Source organism: Ambystoma mexicanum, chromosome 13 (assembly GCF_040938575.1).
Source record: "Ambystoma mexicanum isolate Mex_15411 chromosome 13, UKY_AmexF1_1, whole genome shotgun sequence".
NCBI lineage: Eukaryota > Metazoa > Chordata > Amphibia > Caudata > Ambystomatidae > Ambystoma > Ambystoma mexicanum.
The window spans coordinates 736,605,702-736,625,047 of NC_090938.1; the positions used below are offsets into that span (position 1 = coordinate 736,605,702).

The following is a 19,346-nucleotide window of genomic DNA, read 5'->3' on the forward strand; positions in this document are numbered from 1 at the left end:
GCAGGAGAAATTATGTGGTATTAGCGCCTCAAGTCCGGGTTCAGCGCTACTGGAGACTTGGTGGTTAGGTAAGTTTGCACAGAGGCTTTTGGTAAGTATACACCGCGTAGAGAGAGAGAGCACAGTGAAATAAGTGTCCTCGCTATTGGAGCGAGCGCAATTAATAATGTCTCTTCTTTCTTACAGGGGTATGTGCGCTCGTGCAACTAACCTGGATTCCAGCGTCGCGGGAAGATTCAGTGAGTATGCGCAGCATTACTGATGTGTGCGTGTTAACGCTGTTCTTCTTTGTTCTTACAGGTGCCGGTGTAGAAGTCCCCTCTTGACTGGAGATAGCTGTAGCGTGGAGTAAGAACCAGGTAAGCTGAAGCTGAATGATCCAGAGCGGGTGAGCAGAAGTAGGATGATCCGGAGCAGGTAAGCAGAAGCAGGATGATCTGGAGCAGGTAAGCAGAAGCAGGATGATCCGGAGCAGGTAAGCAGAAACAGGATGATCTGGAGCAGGTAAGCAGATGCTGGCTGATCCAGAGCATGGCAAGTGTGTTGCTGATACAGCTCACAGTAAGCAACACGAAGCACTGGAAGAATCTTGGATGTGGCTTATATAGCCAGCCACACCCAAACACAAGAGAGCGCATGAGTTATCATGCACTTCCTGTTTGGCAACAGGAAGTGGTAACCAGGAAGTTACTACACACACTAGGAAGGAATGAAAGGAGGGATTTGTTATGAGTTCTTTGTGTGCCTATGCCAGGCCTGCCAAGCCTCCATCCAGCTTGCCCCAACTATCTGCCTGATACCCATGACACTGGGGCTGTTGTTCCACACGGACGCATTTACTCTCTTACACAAACAGAGGAGGAGCATTTGCGGGAATACATAGATAAGGCCTTACAGTTGGGTCATATCCGACACTCTCGCTCTCCTGCTGATTCCCCGATATTTTTTGTTCCCAAAAAGGAGGGAGATCTACGCCCTTGTGTGGACTACAGAGCTCTTAAAAAGATTACTATAAAGAACCAATATCCATTGCCTCTCATTTCGGAGCTTTTGGATAAGGTCTCATCCTCCACGATATTCACTAAGCTCGATTTGAGGGGGGCGTATAATCTTGTAAGGGTTCGACGGGGAGACGAATGGAAGACCGCATTCAAGACCAAATTCGGTCTTTACGAATATTCTGTCATGCCTTTCGGGTTGTGCAACGCCCCAGCCACCTTTCAACACTTCATTAATGACATCTTTCATGATATGTTGGATTGTTATATGGTGGTGTACTTGGATGACATCTTGATTTTCTCTGATACTTTACAGCATCACGTACGACATGTTGGTTCTGTCCTACAACGCCTTCGGGAACATTCTTTGTTTGCAAAATTGGAAAAACGTGTTTTCCATGCCCCCTTGGTTGAATTCCTAGGGTTTATGATCTCTGCCAAAGGGGTACATAAGTGCTCTTCAAAGTGAAAGCAGTGCTGAATTGGCCTATTCCTACTACGGTTAAAGCCTTGCAATCATTTCTAGGCTTCTCCAACCTCTATAGGAGATTCATCGCCTCTTTTTCACAGATTGCCGCTCCTCTTACTCGCCTTACCAGCCCCTCCGTTGCGTTTTGTTGGGACCAAAAAACACAATCAGCCTTTCAGGCATTGAAGGAGGCCTTCACTTCCGCACCTGTCCTACAGCATTCTAATCCTTCTCTTCCTTTTATTGTGGAAGCTAACACCTGAGCTGTTGCAGTAGGGGCCATTTTGTCTCAAGTTTGTCCCACCATGAGACACCTGCATCCGGGGGCTTATTATTCTAGGTCCCTGTCCCCAGCAGAACGCAACTACACAATAATGGAACGAGAACTGCTTGCCATCAGAGCAGCCTTTAAAGAATGGAGATATCATCTTTTAGGGGTCCAACATCCGGTCGTTGTTTACACCGATCACCATAATCTTCAAGCATTGTCTCATGCAAAGTGCACTAATGCACGTCAAATGCGGTGGCACCTATTCTTTACATTATTTGACTTTACGGTCACTTATCGTCCTGGTCCGTTGCATTGTAAAGCTGATGCACTGTCTCGCATCGGCGTCGACCTAGAGACGTCTAAACCACGGCCCTCTCTGTTGCCCTCTGGCTCAGTTATCTGTGCTTGCTCTGTTTCCCCTTCCCTTTTGGGTCATCTCAGACAATGCGTTCGGGATCATTCCACCCTTCTGGATGTTTTAGGCATAAAAATTGATTCAGGTCTGCCGTACGTTCAGGGGTTGTTATATCTTCCTGACAATCACTCCAGGACTCTTGCCCTGGAATGGTCTCATGATTCACGACTTGCCGCACACCCAGGTCAAGCTGAGACTTACGACACCTTTTACATCGCTGGTGTTGGTGGCCAAAAATGAAGGAAGATATCAACCTGAATGTTTCTAGATGTGCCACATGTGTCCAATGCAAAAGACAACCAGGCAAACCGGTGGGCTTGTTGATGAAGATGCCAATACCCCTGCATCCCTGGCATACAGTGACTCTTGATTTTGTGGTGGAGTTACCAGTGGTCAACAATATGTCAACCATTCTTGTTGTGGTGGATGTGTTCACTAAAATGGCTTGCTTTATCCAATGTCAGGGTATCCCTTCAGCTACACAGGTTGAGAGTTTGTTTTTTGATCACGTGGTTCGGTATTTTGGGCTCCCTTCTGTAATGATGGTTCAGTATTTTGGGCTCCCTTCTGTAATGATATCTGATCATGGACCTCAGTTCACTTCTCGTTTTTGGCATGCCCTAACCGCTTCTTTGGGTGTTGATGCAGGTCTTTCTTCAGTTTACCACCCTCAGACTGATGGTCAAACAGAGCGTACAACTGACACCATGGAACAATATCTCTGGTGTTTATGTCTGATTATCGGTTTTGGGAGCCGCTGAGTTTGCATATAATAATTCCAGACATTCATCAGTGGGTTGCTCCCCTTTCTATGCTTTGTATGGGTTAAACCCTAGAATGCTTCCACTTGTTTTAGCATCTTTGGAGCATGTCCCAGCATCTAAAACCATTAGGGATTCTCTAGTGTCTGTCCGTACGGCAGTTGCAGAACAATTACGAATGGCTCAGATCAGGTCCAAGGCTCAGGCGGATAAAAAGCATTCCCCGGCTCCTGTTTACCATTCTGATAATCTAGCCTGGTTATACACAAAACACTTATCTATTTATGGTAGGCGTAAACTGCTTCCTCGTTATGTGGGTCTGTACAAAGTTCTGAAGTGCCTTAATCTTGTTGCTGTCCGATTGGGTATCCCTACTTCCTGGAGAATACATCCTGTTTTTCACGTGTCCCTGCTTTGTCCCTGTGTACCTGGTACTAGACTTCCTAGGTCCCCGGCTCCAGTAATGGTCCAGGGAGAAGAGGAGTATGAAGTGCATTCTATCCTGGACACTCGGCTTCGCCATGGTGTCAGGTATTATCTGGGAGACTGGAACGGTTACGGCCCAGAGGAGCGGACCTGGGAACCCGGTTCCAACTTACATGCGCCCCGTCTGCTGCGGTCATTTTGTCTGAAACGTTTCCATGGTGCACGGGGAAGGGCTCCTTTGCGGGGGGGGTACTATCATGACCAGGTCTCTTACTTTGAGAACCAGACGCCTGTCCAGGCAATCTTGGAAATTGCTGTGGCGTTTATCACAACAACGAGATGGGGGAGCAAACTACAATTCCCTGCATTTCCGGGATGGAAGCGATCACGTGACCCACACGTTACGTGCCTCCCGTCTTTCCCATACTGCGGCTATTTGAACTGCTTTGGGACGCTTCTCTGGTGCTCCTTAACTGGTTTTTTGCATTCAAGTTAAGACGCACCTACGTCTCCTGTTTTCCTGGTACCCAGACTTTTGGATTGTTCAAACGGACTGCTTATTGTATTTTCCTTGTTCTGCTCCGTGACGCCGATTTTCCCTACCCGCAATTGCTTCCTGGCTCCCTGATCTACGGACTTCCTATGCACGTTGCTTTTGAATACTCCTTACCTGAAAATGTTGTGTTTCATTGTCCTGTTCTGCCCGGAACCTTTGAAGGCAATTGGTCCTGGCTTTCTTTCCGCGGAATACTCCAGTATTACCCGCTATTTATTGCCTTGTTATTCTACTCCTTTTTCTCTCACTGCATCACTCTTTTCCCCTTCACGTCTTCACTACCTAACCAAAGGAGGATTTTGGACGCTTTGCTGCACTTTTCCATTAGCCAAGGGTGCGCTTCACTAACTGGTGGATTACTTGGACGCTCTGCTGTTTTCTTACTGACAAAGCAACTGGTGGATTACCTTGGACGCTCTGCTGTGATTCTCCTCTGGCTATTAGTGTACCACACATCTTGGTGAACTACCTGGGACGCTTTGCTGTTTTCTATCATTTTCATTTTGGATTATTGGGATATTATTAGACGCGCCCTCGTGCAATTCGGGTTAGATTGTTGGGACTGCCAAGTAATCTGGTCTCTGATCATCCCTTCTTCTAACGTGGTCTTCACTGTCAAGTAGGTTCACCGCTGTCTCACTTAACATAGCAGGTAAGAGTGGGGTTACCAAGGGAGGTGCTGCAGGATTTGTACCATTGAAGTTCTTGTTATTGAATTGTGACATTGTTTTTTCTCCTAGCTCTGTTGCTGCTCCTGACTTTTCGCCCAAGCCCCTGGCCTGACAGGTATATTATACACAGCAGGCCGCGCTTTTGGGAGGAATGTTTTTCTGTCATCGGTCTACTGTTCTGTGGCTGTCGTGAACTATTTACGTTCCTCACTTCAGGCAGATTCACGACAGTAGTATGGAGTGCGCTTACTTTGATAGCTTAGTAATGTCAGATATATTCAAAAATGCAAATTCAACATTAGCCGATTAGATAATGGTCCAGGACAATAACCGTTTCGATTATTTGATGAATTATTTAGCGACTCATATGAAGCAAACTGCTTGGAAGTGTTATTGGGAGATTATAATGCAACATAGGCGGTGTCGGGATGGATGAGGTCCTGCCCACAGATTCACATGTATGTGCCCTACGCAGTGGGACCTGATGTCCTTGTGTCTTCAATCATCCTAACATCTGGCCTATGCTACTTGCGTGGCAATTCCCACTCCGATACCCCAGCTCGCCCGACGTACACTTGGTCTTTTTGTGTGTCCACACAACTGCGGGTTGAGGAACTCATTTAAAAAATTTCCACCTGCTTTTATTGGGTTTTTTCAAGTTGTCTTTTCATTGAAATTTCGATGGACAGCATGCAGCTGCTTTTAAGCGGAGCATACAGCATTACAAATACGCCATGAGTTAATACTGCATGCTGCCAATGGATTCCAATGAAAATCCTAAATAGGGAATAAGGGTTCACATGACTCTAAATCATGCAGACTCTTCCCGTTACTGCATGCATAATCTGTAAATGAGTTTGGCGATATCAACACCAAGCCTAAATTCCAGGCCAAAACATTTTGTCTTGGTGTCAATATGACTACAATTTATTTGTATTTATGCAATATGAGGGAAGACGTGGTTACAAAGAAAAGTTAAATATACTGTGAGGTCACAATTCTGTGAGATACCTTTTTAATGTTTTTGCATTCTTTCTTCTAGTTTAACATTAATGTTTGTCGCGTTCTTTTATATTTGAAACAACACATTTTGAGGAATTAGAGAAGAATAATCAGGTTTGTGAATTGATCAATTTCCAGAAGTCATTATTCAGTACTAATGAACACATGGCAGCAGTGCCAGGATCTGGACGTTACACTCCTTCCCTCTTTGCATGAAGAAAGGGATGGTCTTGTCTGGAAGCTACCCTGCTGGTTCTCACTCCCCTAAACGGAAAGACAGGGCACCAGGTAACAATGGCCTCCCACGGGTGAAAAATGTCTGCTCCTAAAATAACGCCAAGATGGTTCTGACAAGAGTTGAAGGCGAGAAAAGCAGGAATCCACTGGCCAGGAGAAGGCACCACATGAAGGAGCAGGCTAGTTGGGATGTGCCTATCCGTCCCAGGCCGCTTAGTAGTAATAACCAGCAGTCGGCTGGAAGAGGGCATAAGCTTTAATCAGTCATGATGGAACAGGGAATCACCAGTAGCATCCACTGCATCGGACATCATGGCACGAGAATGACCTATATTCTGCTGACATCTTGACATATAAAGCAATCATGTCTTCTTTCTACTGCCTAGCAAGCCCTAGTCTGGCGTGAGCCCTCAAACTTCATCTGTATTTATCCCTAACGCCTATGCCCCCCAGCAAACTGGTAAATCCTACAGTCCTAAAGAAATACCATGCGCAAATAGGTCCCTTCCCTGCACTCCTGAACACTAAGCTACCAGGGCCTCTCTGAAGACCCAGCCAATCCGGGTGCGTAGTCAATGTGGTCTACCCTTCCCACTAGCTCCGTTGCCCGAAACGCCACGGGCTAGTGAGGAAACTGATTAAATAAAAATAACTCAATAATGAAACGTGAATAAAATATGCAGTCTTCCAAGTCCTACCACTAACTGGTTTACCATACTGATGAATCAAATACAATAGTAGGTAGCACTAACAAATTCAAGCTTCACAACTTTAAAGAACAACAAATTCATCATGACCGCCTGCAGCAGGGTTGTCCAAATCCAGGTCTCGAGGGCGGGAAACATGTCGGATTTCAAGGCACCCCTCATTAATATTCATGAGCTAAATTTACATACAATGATTCTAAATGTATTCAATGTGTTTCTCATGAATATTAATGAGGGATATCCTGAAAACCTGCCAGGCTTCTGGCCCTCGGGCCTGGAGTTAGGCAGCCCTGGCCTACAGGCACCAAAGGAGGAGAACAAGATTGTGCACGAAAGGGCCCCAACCCATGGGTTTTATTTGATACACATGAAAAACTGGATAAAACCTCCAGCTAACGGGCAACCAGAGATGTAGAACTACAGGATTCGTTATCTACTTAGCAGCAGAGAGCCTGTAAAAAGGGGTGGGGTTGGGGCAACTAGAGGGTTGCAAACCTAACTGGTAAAAAGCATGCTGGGAGAAAAGGGAGACTATCCAAAGCTGGTGTTCATCCACAGAATATTTTGGTGATGGGTTTCTCGGACTATCAGCCTTTTTCTTCAGTCTCCTTCATGTACCCAAATTCTCAGAAATGTTCATTGCTTGCTGCAAGGCTCTCTGACCACCTTCCTTCTGCAGCCTGAACCAGCATTTGCTTGCCTGGCTGCAAGGCTCTCTGACCACCTTCCTTCTGCAGCCTGAACCAGCATTTGCTTGCCTGGCTGCAAGGCTCTCTGACCACCTTCCTTCTGCAGCCTGAACCAGCATTTGCGTGCCTGGCTGCAAGGCTCTCTGACCACCTTCCTTCTGCAGCCTGAACCAGCATTTGCTTGCCTGGCTGAAAGGCTCTCTGACCATCTTCCTTCTGCAGCCTGAACCAGCATTTGTTTTTTTCCCTACATAATCACTGCAGAGATTAATAGGAATGCAAATGCTCTCTTCAGGCCCCTCAAACAACTCTGGCCAAACAAAGGTGTCGGAGGATACACACTACAATTGTATTGTTGGTACGACTGGTGTCAAGCGACTCACCCCCAGTGGCCTTGTCATTATATATTTCAAAGTCAATGGCTCTAGTAACGCCAAGGCCGCGGTCAGCATCCCTGTAGATTAGGTCAGCATCTGTCTCTCCTGCTTCCAGTGCACCATTGCCAGCCACAGCATCACATCCGGCGTTGCAGGAACTAATTACAGGGTCAGAGGTCAAAGACACAGAAAATGCAAGATAAATGAAGAAATAGCCCAAATAGTGACCATCCTTCCCTCGTAGCCAGTACCATCTGCTTCCTCAGCAGGTTTCATGGGAGGGGCATCCATTTTCCAAAGATGGCTCTGGGGGGTTGCCCAGAGTGATGCCAGAGGTTAACATTAATTCTAAACCTTCCAGCCATCACCTCTTTGTTTTTGCTTTGTCACCCCGAGTGGGACAGGTATGCCCAGACGTGGGTCCTGTGCCTGCTGGGCCTAGAGACCCGAGCTACTCCTCACTGATGAGGCCCAACAAGGCCGAAACATGTCTGGGGATGCTTGTGGTCTCGTGCAGAAGGGATGTGACCTAGCAGTTTGGGCTGGACTGCCCCTTTTGGGGTGGGACCATGCCTAATTTGCATATGGCTTTCCCCTTTTGTAATGGCTTGGCAGGTGAAGAACGATGGTCTGGGGGGGTTGCCCAGAGTGATGACAGAGGTTAAGATTAATTCTAAACCTTCCGGCCATCACCTCATTTGTTTTAATGTAGAGCTCTGAGCCTTGTTGGAGGAAACCAAAATCCTCTTCTTCCTCTACATAGATAATACATTCACTATCTTGCACCTGCACAGGAGAGTTGCTGCATTAGACATTTATGTTGAATTTTAATGTCTGGAATTTTCCCCTGGCACCGTTCTTGTTTTGATACTGGAGAAAACGAGTGTTCTGAAAAGTGGTCTGAAATCGTTCGTAAAAGTGAATGAATGTATTTGCTCATCTTGACATGTGATGAGTTAAGTTTATGGGCCCTAGAGGACCCAATGTAGAGTAGAAAAGTTTAGAATGTCTAGTATCTTTTAGAAAACAATATATTTATACGTGGCCTGTTTACCTTAACAGTGAATGAATGCCTTTGTGGGCTGATAGTAGTGAGATTCATATAGGCAGATAATTTGGTTTCATTTTTTTGATCATGAGATTTCTAATACATATATTTTAGTGATCTCCATGGTGAAGTTGGAGACCAACTTGATTGACGTTACACTATTCTTCCAAATGCACTTGGATTTTTGAATACCACACTGTCTGTTCCTTGCCTGCATTGAAGGGTAGGATTGTAAAAATGGGGATATTAAATTGGCTTGTCACATCGGCGCGAGTCAAAAATAACATTCATGAACTTTTTTGCACACAGCTGAGACTGCAATTCTGCTCATTGGTCGAGACGCCCTGCACACGCTACCGTTCTCATGGCCACCAAAACTGAGACCTCTGCCGCTGCCTAAATCCCAGGCCCGCAACCTGGAGGTGATATTTGACCCATACTTCTCTTTCTTCCCACAAGTAAATCCAGTGAACAAGACAGATGTTCTTCACCTCCAACTTCTGAGAGGGATTGTGCCCCTTCTACAGACCGCACAACAAGTCCATCTTGCCATTGTAGTTGCCCTATCCCATATGGATTATTGCAAAATAGTCTTTGCAGGTCTCCCAGCAAAAACCTTTATTTAATAGCAGTGGATTCAGTTCTCTTAGTTCCCCCACATATTTGACTAGAAGTGGGCTGACCACCTCTGACAAGCCTTGAAATCTCTGGTTACTCATGACCTTGACTTCAAGAGCGAATGCCGGGCCCACAGAACATCCCATGGGTCCACGCCTGGCAAACTCACCAAAGCCTTACCCTTCAACCAGCCGCCCAGATGCCTAAGGTTGACATCCCAAAATCTACTTGTTTCCCCCCAGTTCAGACCCAAACGTTTTGGGGGTGGATCCTGGGATATTCAAAGCTCTCCCCATTGGAACTCTTTGCATCTCCGTCTTCGACTCGAGTCAGACTGTCTGAAATTCCCTGAAGGTGCATTTGTTCTGAGGCATCTCCGGAACATGAGGAGTTCCACCTATCTCAGCTGTTTCACTGTTACTGTAATGTATTCTTGCCCTCTATAAGGACCTGCTGTGTGTCCATGGCCCATTTTAAAGACACCTAATAAAATAAAACAACATATCCCCATTTCGGCCACAAAAGCTAGTGGCTTTCATTTCAAAGTTATGCGGATATGTATATCAGGAGTGGTGCGGTGTGCGGAAAAGCAATATTTCAAAATTTCAATTCTGGGCACAACATATAATCAATGCACATACGGCGGCAAGAGGGCTCCGTCCCGCTCCACTCTTTGCTCTCCAAGCACACTCGGTCTTTGGAGCCAAACATGGATAACTCTTTCCGGCATGTGTATGACACGCGGTCTTCTATCCTGTAGTGGTTGCCGGACTTGATCGACCCAATCGGCTGGCCTGGATTCGGACAGTAACCAGCTGCGGAGAGAATACAAAAAAGAATGTCAGGTGTGCGAGTAAATTCAGAATGGATTAATCAAATCACTCCAACCATTACTTTACCCGTCATATGGGGCCCAGAACAGTTTTCACATCAGCTTTCGCCTTTAAATAAAGCCTCTTCGGTAATCATCCACTTACGAACCCTCCCTTACATTTGAATCCCCCCCACCCCCCCTGAAGATGCAGCAGAGGAGCACCTCAGGAAACAGTTCCTCGGCGAAGAATAGGGACAGGTCTGAAGCCCAGGTGGAGCCCTGGCTGCCTGGAATGTGGGTCTGATCCTGGTAAGACTTGGTGTAAATACTGAAGGGGGGTGGGTTGCAGAGACGTTTTTATGGGAGGGCAAAAGGGGCACTTGCCCAGGGCCCCCAACTTGGAGGGGGCCCCACAAGGCTGCCTGATCTAAAGAAGTAAGATTCCTTTGTTCACCAGACTTAAATAGAACACACCGGGATATTGTATTGCATGGTGCTGAGGCTCTAAACCTATTGCCTGTCTGTTTTGGCAAGTACTTTCTGCCTCGATCAATTAATCATGTATTGCTTTCTGTGTTCACTGTGGTATATATATATATATATATAGTTTGTGTGTTCCTTGTGGCACAACACCTGTAGCATTCTTTCCTTCCTGTGCAAATTATGTTGATCATGTGCAATAGCCATATTTGAAATGCATACTGGTAAACTAAGTGCCACAATGGTTCAGAAGTAAGCTCAGTGTGATAAGCACTAGGTGCAGTGATATGTGTTCCTATTCAAGATTAGAAGAGCACATTCCTTTAAGGCTGGCTGAGCCTCGCCTATGTCTGAAGTTTATAAACCTGCCTGCATATGTCTTGCAGCACAACAGGTGCTATTATCAGCAATGTACCTGCACCAGATAGGGGTTGCTATAAAAATGAACATGCCATCCTTATGGTGAAGTTCTAGAAATTGGTTTGTTCAGATGGGGTGTTGTAAAAACTAGGCAATCACCTCCAACGATGAGCATAAACTGTTAGTCCAAGAGGTGAATAAGTATCAGAATTTGGAACCAAAGCATTCATGCTTGTATCCTGACTTTGCCAGCAGACAATACAGTGATAGACTGATCATGTTGGCCTTCAAATGGTACTTGTTTATCAGTATGGTTAGAGCACGAATGAAGAGGGTAAGGGGACTTAAAAGGAGTTAACATTCTTATTTGTAATGCTGTGAGGCAGCATATCAACATATGGGTTGTGATTGCGGCAGTGGGGGAGCTGGGCAACTATTCTTGATCACTTAATTCCTTTGGTTTGGTGGAGGGGGGCCCCAAAGATGTTCGTGCCCAGGGCCCCAAAAGTGCTTAAGATGGGGGTGGGGGGTGCATTTCCAGCATCACACTTGGACTGGCTCAATTCCACCCATGTTTTGGATCAAGTTCAGTAAGAAAGCCACATGAAAGCAAACTGGGGCCACTAGGGCAAATGATCTGTCCACTCACAAAGGGGTTGCCAAGCTGACCGTGCTATGAATATGCAAGAGGTGGGCGCATGCCGTGTTCTTGCACTTTCTTTGGTCTCGTGCTGGACTAACAGCGACTTAGATATAGATATAGATACAGCCTGAAATTGTGTAAATTATACAATTGCACGTGAGCAAGCCATATTGGCCAAGTGCAAATGCAGTTAATGAACTTTCTAAACTTTGCACATTAGATGTATGATGAGCGTGAGTTCTATATCCGCAATACTGTTCTGATCTGGCCCTTTCTGGAATGTTGTTTCTTTACTGAGCAGTAATATCCATATGTTTTCGTTTTGAAAGGGGGAATTGGGGAATGCAATGCATGTTTTAACCGAATCCCATAAAATGCGTAGGGATCATGGGTGTAAGGGCTATTGCTTACTACACTGTCTTATCACAGGCCTTGTCCACAAAATATACTCAGAGGTGCAAATGGCTCCCAGCTAAATTGCCCTAGCACTGAAAGGCCCCCTCTCTTTGCTTCAGGTTGCCAACATCCTGTGGCCTGCAGCTGGAGGGTGGAGAGCCAGAAGGGCTGTTTGCAACCTTCAGAATGTCAGACCATTGGAATGCCCTTAGCGGAAGATGACATAAGGATCAATGTAAGTAGGGCATTATGGACCAGATTCTCAAAAATGAATGCAAATGAAACAAGCATTGGCAATGCCAACAGTTTGGCATTTTGTGTAGACATGAAACAGGCACTTGCCAGGCACAGCCGTAGTGGTATTAACTGGCAGGTGCAAAATGCTGCAAGTACCTGGCCTCTAGTAGCAGTGCATTAGGACTGCTGAAGAAACCAGCATTGGCCCAGCCAATACCACTGTGTCGTGAACCTCGATCTTCTAACAGACAGGGATGATCTCTGCGAAGGTGCCTTCCTCCCTTTAACTGGTGGGGCCAACCAATCACCTGTCTGCTCGAGACCCATCACCTGTTTTCGGTCATAGGAGCGTGCATCTTTGCATTTCCATGCAGCGATATCCTAGTTGGTTCGATTAATAATGTTATAGACTGCAAACGTTAACTTGCAGACATGTTTAGAACTTTTAGCAGTAAGCAATGATGCCTATGCTGCAGTGTATATCGAGATGGCGATTTGATCATCTAAAAGGTCTGTGAGCTCGGGATTTCCAATACATAACATTAGGTGTCCATTAGCTGTCCACAAAAGATGTCCATACACCGTAGTGAACGTAATCTTTTTACCTGAGCTATTGCTCCTGGTACGTGCTGGCAAACAGTAACTTGAAACTTTCACAGTAATTAATAGTCAGACAAAGCCTGGGTATTTACTGTAGTCATGCCAATAATAGTAAAGGGCAATGAACCAGTGCACATGTCAAAATGATTGGCTTTGGTAACACTTGTTCCTGGTAACCAGTGCTTACAGTGTTTGTATATTCCTCAGAGGAGGGCAAAGATAATGTTCAGACTGCAGACTTGTCCATACACATAGGAGAGTATGCATAGCCTATCTGTATAATTATGGAAACTCTCCTAGTGTTTGCTAATCTCCACGAGGCTGCATTGACCAGCCTCACCAAGCATGCCTTCTCTGCGGGCATTCTCTTGGTGTTAATGATTTTCTGATGTGTTAGCCAAATTCAGAATTTGGTTAAATACCGACTCACCTTTCTTTGCCTAATTAAGAAATCCTGAAAAAGTGTTGCTGTTAGTTCTTTCAATTTTTTCCAATACTTTGTTAAAATTCAAACTGCTCTTGCCCAACAGATGCCAGTACATCAAATCATCCCTGTGATCCATTTGGAGTTACACTGTTTACTTTTTGATACGCATAATGTAGGGGGTCGGGAGAATAGCTCACGGGTAATGCAACGATGCGACCAGCACTGGTTCGATACCTGGTCCCGGACTTAGAGGCCGGAATCCGGCATGAAGCATGTTATATAAGAACCCAATTTCTTTGTATTCTTTATGTTGTTTACATTGTTTGAGTGCTACAATTAAGTCTCTCCATTAGAATGAATGATTCAATAACATGTATGAATACATAAAATTCATACATTTCCTTGCAAAGAACTTTGGGATTGGAAGCTGCATTGACCTATTTTGATTTTACTTTCGTTTTATATTTGAATATTTTGATTTTAGTTCATTTTTTTTACTCCTAATTAATTATTCTATATGAAACACAGATTTTTTAATCAGATTTTCCTCTCATTGATGCCAGGTACAAAAACCTGACTTCACCTGTAAATCTACTCCTTATGTTACACAGGCCACACATGTGTTAAAAGGTCCTTAGGTTCTAGGCTCTTCCAAATACTTCTTAGAATCCCAGCTCGATTTTATATCCCACTTATAACACCATCTAGATGTGTGTACTTCCCTGCAATTGATTTTCAGAGGGGGTGGCTGTACTACAGTGAAACACGCCATTAGCTTTGCAGTTGGAATGCAGCATTACAGCCCTGTGGGAGGGGTGGAACAGGTGTCATTAGCCCATACCCAAGTTATGGGCCTGAGGGTAAGCGCAGGGCACATATCGAGGGTAAGGATAATAGATCACAAAATCAGGGTCAAATTAAAATTAAAAAACAAAACACTTGGAGAAGGAACATAATAGGTAAATAATGAGTATAAAGGATGACTACACCTGTTACAGCTCACCCACAGAAGATTAAAAACAAATCAGCTGCAGAAGGTGGTTGGAAGCTGGCAGCAATGTCCTGGTGGAATGTCAGTTAGGGCGGCAATGAGCTTTGCGACGGAATGTTGGGGGAGACACATCAAGCTTTCTAACCATGTTTAAGCCCCCCTGCTGATGATTCACTGTTTGCAATGGTCTGCCAGCCTTCCAATGTCAGGATCTAAGATGCTTACTTCCATCGTCGCAGATTGCAGTTTCTCCCGACCACTTTCCATTCGGCAAGCAAGTCCGGTTAGCAGCATTGCGGAGCTTGTACCCCTCGTAGCACTCAAACATAAGCCAACTTCCAATGCGATAGATATTTTCCCTGGGGTAGTAGTCGCCATGTTCGAAATTCACAGGTACTGGACACCGGATCTCTAAATTGAGAAAAACATAAGCGGAGTGGTTAACGGCAAATAAGTAACAGCAGGTCTGTGGTAAAAAGGGTTGACACACTGACATAGGACACTTGAGTGTAATCGGCCAGCGGATCAAGGGGGCTTTGTGGTAGAGCATGGAGGTGAGGAGGGGGGTTGTGGGAGAGAGGTGAACAGAAACATGGCAGAGCAAACAGTCAATGATCAACAGTCAGACAGAACAGGTGGGCAAAGGTTTGGTGCTCTGTGTATTATCCACAAGAACTACTGAGATGATCTGCGGAAGCCGAGGACTCAGACAGATGAATCAGATATCTGGGGTATTACTGACCGTAGCCAAACATCACCATGCCAGACCTTCTCCCAATCTCAACTAGTGGGCTCTGCGTGATTAGCACCTGTAGCTGGGCCTGGCCACACACACAAGTGACCGATTCTTGTGAACTGAAACTACCAGCAGAAGAGGAAAAAGCGCTCTTGTGCCTTCCTTCTCCTCCGACAAAGAACCCTGCTCCCCTTCCCTTTTCAGATCCACATGAGCACCTGGAGTCCCAGGACATAGTAGCGGTGCATGGTACAAATCACAAGAATTTAGCATGGCATATTGGGGATTATGCCAAGTGGGGCAGGATATGTGAACATTGCGTGTGTGTTAGCGATTGATTTGAATAGATTGTCAATGTTTCGGTATTCCGAGAAAATATCAGAAATAAAATGCTGACGTTCACCGCGCATTCAGCAGTTACAAAAATACTGAATCCGATTTTAATGAATGAGGGTAGCGGGGGATGTGGGGTGTCGCCCGCTCTCCATGTTCGATAAAATGGAATTCGGGAGTTGCAAGGGTGCATTTCAGGGGGAAAAAGGACTCCGGCGCCACTTGAGACCCACGTTGGGAATAGAAACCTGACATCGCAGGGGGAGGGGTGCGTCGAGACGGTATTACCCAAATTGTCCTTTTGCACAATTGACCTAATTATAGTGGTCCTAATTGACCTTCTGCACAATTGACCTTTATATTATTTTAGTTATTTTATATATGTATTGGGTTGGTTTTGGATTATAAATAATATAAGGGGATTGGGTGGAGGGTTGCAGGGCTTTTTGGATTGGGTGTGGGGCTGCGGGGAGGTTTCCCCCCGCATATATGTCCTAATTGATCTTCTAAATTAGGTCAATTCTCCCGAGGTCAATTGTGAAAAGGTCGATTAGTAATACACAACCGTCGAGACACAGGAAACAAATGTGTCGCCGATAGGTAAGTAGGGATAAAGGGGTAGCAGGTAAGGGGGATGCAGGAAAAAGGGATCTATGTGATAACTGCGCTGCGCCATTTCCGGATTCAACATTTTCGTCGTTGAACTATCAGGCCGCGCAGTGATCACATAGATCCAATGTTTCAACCAATTACAGGTCTCATTACCTTTTTCTGGATGATATCAACAGTTCAATGTTTTTTTATAGAACAGCACATATTGCTCTGGTACTAGATATTGCACTTTTGTGTTCCTCCAGTTGCCATATCTTCAAGAGTTGTTACCTATTGTCTTGCGCATTTAGTATGCGTGTATAGTGAGGAAAGTAGGCTTGTGAAAACACATCCTGCTGGGGAGGCATACATGGAGCACAACACACCTATACAGTGCCAACTACAGCAGCTCTAATTCTCTTTGTAAAGGATTTTTTGCCCCATTGCAAGTTTGCCGGTGTGGTAAAATGGTGGCAGTGTGGAGTTACTGCCAACTTTACTGCGTCACTATATTTTGAGCTAGAGGGAAAGCTGAGGGGAAAAACTCCAGCACTTGGCTGGATCATTTTCCCCCACTTTAGAACCAACAAATGGAGGAATTATCCCTGGTGGAATTGCCCCAGGCTCGACATCCTCCAGACCCCGATGGAATCCTATGGAACCCCATAAGGAGGAATACAACCCCCTCAGAATCTGGAGGATCCGGAGGTAACTGGTGAATCTGCCAACGTTGTAATATGGCCCTCTGTGACAGCGATATCAACTTGAAGGTCAAATAACCCGTCATTAGCCAAAATACTCTCAAGATATTTTAATATGCTTCCTGATAGATGGAAAGCAATTCACACAGCACAACACACTGTCAGCCTTTATCGCCTCCGCACACTAACTCAATTCCTTTGCAGCATGCCACATTTCTAATAATGTGAATTCACATGTGTACCTGTTTTATGCTGTGTGTCCGTCTCTATGTGGGGAGGAGAGGGGTGTATCCTGTGCACAAGCGCTGACTGAGTGTGTGGCAGGTCTGTATGGAGATAAGTTAGAATGCTAAGAAGGTGAGTGCTCCATATGACTCCGCTGGTCCTGGGAGATGGAGAAGATGGTGTGCTTGGTGTCTCTCTGTTCCCTACGTTCTGACCCAGAGGTCTAAAACCTGGACTCACTGCAATGCTCATGGAATCTCACACGCACATTGACACGCAATAGCTTCTTTTCTTACAATTCTTTAGAGAATCCTTCAACACACCCCCTTGAACTCCTGCTCAGTTAGCAGTTAACAGCACACAGGAGGGGAGGAAGAACCCCAAGCCGCTGTCCCCAATCAGCATATCGATGCACCAATCACAGTGTAGGGTTGTGAAGTGGGCAACGGATGGGACTGCATCGGCCTTGAGGCGCCTTGTTCCTTCTCGAATGCATCAGGTATGGGACAGCGAGCGGCAACTCCTCGCAGGATCTCCCTGCTACCCGGACTGATTGAACTGGGGATGGGAGGGTTAAGGGAGGTGGTGGGGGGGTGTTTATTGTTAACAAAAGAAAATGTGAAAAAGGTTTTGCTTTTTGATCGTGTAGAGCTAGTATCACATGAAAGTACTGTACTCTGCCTCTTTTTGCTACTGTTGATCACAATAAACATATATTTACATAAAAAGAACATTTTAGACTGTTTTTAATGTGTGTGGAACTCCATAACATAGAGATGCTAGTTCACTTTTGAACAGGAGGTGGAAAATGTATTCTACATTTCGTCTGAAACTGGGTTCTCCAGAATACATTCGTAAAGAGCAATTTTCTGATGCACTAATTGGGGTCCCCACCCTCTTTCTCAACCTCCCCCTTTGTTCCCTATGTCCCCTTCAGCTATTGCAGAACAGGACTGCAAGACTTATCCTTGGCCTCAAGCCCATGGACTGTATCTCTCCAGCCCTAAATTGGCTCCGGGTGGCTGCAAGGATCAAATTCAAAACCCTCTGCATCATCTACAAAGCTTTCTGGGGCCTGGGACCATTCTATCTCCAACTCTTTCTTGCTAAATACTCCCCTGCTAGAGCCCTCCACTCCTCTAACTCCAATTGTCTGATCGTGAAATGCTTCTCCAAACAGAGAGCGGGAGACAGGTCTCTCTCTTCGGCTGGTGCCTCTCTTTGGAAGAGCCTCCCTGCTCCTCTCTGACTTGAGCCAGACTTCTTTAAGTTCCGGAAACTTCTCAAAACTCTGCTTTTCTTTTCCTCTTTCCCTCCGTCCCTTCCCTGCTAACTCACCCACTGCCACTGAAACTACCGGCCTGGTCACTCATGAACCTGACAGGTTCCGAGTCTTACACCTAGTCCACACCAGTACTTCCTGCCTTTCAGCAATTCCCCTGTGGGCCCACCGCCTGGTGGCTGTGCACCCCACCCATGGGACTCCTCCACCCTAGCACTTAGTCAGTGGCCTCCCACCTTGGCACCCCTTGGCACTTCCCTCCTGGGTTCCCATCAGCACTTGCCCATCACAACTCCCTCTTCCATTCATGCACTTCTCTTACGGCACTTGCATGTCTGAATGCCACAAGGCCTAGTAGGACCACAATTGTTTAACTGCTGTTTTGTGCCACTGTTATTTACTCCCCTTGCCACCTCCCACTTGTGCCTTGTGGTGCCTGGAAACACTATCTTGTTGTGTAGGTGCCTAACAAATGCTGAATAAATAAAACTAATAAATACTTGTACTATGTTTTGTTAAATGTAGATATTGTTGAATCTGCAAATAGAAATCTTGGAGAGTTCCACAGGTGTTTTTGATGGAGGTGGCTGTGACTAACAGGAGACATATAGTTTGAGAGTTAACCTGTACATCTGAAGTGTTGAACTGAGATGACAGGGTTACATGTAGAGTTTGTGTATGTGATTGGTGGAGGAATGTCAACTGTTCCAAAGTAGTGAATGAGGGAGTGTTAAAAATATAAAAGTAAAAGGGGAGAAGGAGTGCCCTGTGCGATGGGGTCCACGTGACATCTGAGTCTTTTAAGGATGCCTGGAATGGAAAGGGGACTGTGGAGGCCACAGAAAGATGCAAAAGGTTAGAGGATTACAGTCGTTATTGTATGCTAGAGGAAAGTATTTGGGACAGAGAATTGTTTGATATGATAGGTTATTTATAACCTGCTTGATAGCCAGAGGTTTCTAAGGGCGGACCCGGGGAACAAACCTGTGTTGCTCCGTGTCGTCTTGATTCCAAGGCAAGCACGTTGCCCCTAAGCTATCCTCCCGTACTTTCTGTCAATTTTTATTTTTCTCTAGTATACAATTGTCCATTATTCCCATTAGCATAGCAGAAAATGCTAATGGCAATGTTGGAGAATCTTATTGAGTCTATTTACTTTATTAAAAAATGTAAAGCAGATGGAATCTATAAAATATTTTTTTTTTAGTTCTATTTTTTTTTTACTGTGAAAGGTGGCTCCAAAAGGAACCTTTTTTGCAGGAGAGGCCAGGAAGTAAGGTGTGGG

At 45.4% G+C, this 19,346-nt stretch overlaps 1 protein-coding gene across 1 annotated transcript in view; it reads right to left on the reverse strand.

Annotated features, from left to right (window-relative positions):
• The window catches only part of CFB (complement factor B), a 254,630-nt gene that overhangs the window by 212,120 nt on the left and 23,164 nt on the right, over positions 1 to 19,346 (reverse strand). The window contains exons 3-4 of the mRNA XM_069635005.1: positions 14,419 to 14,604; positions 9,887 to 10,060 (exon numbers count right to left, since the gene is read on the reverse strand). Coding sequence (XP_069491106.1) covers positions 9,887 to 10,060; positions 14,419 to 14,604 — 360 coding nt within the window. The remainder of the gene's footprint in view (positions 1 to 9,886; positions 10,061 to 14,418; positions 14,605 to 19,346) is intronic.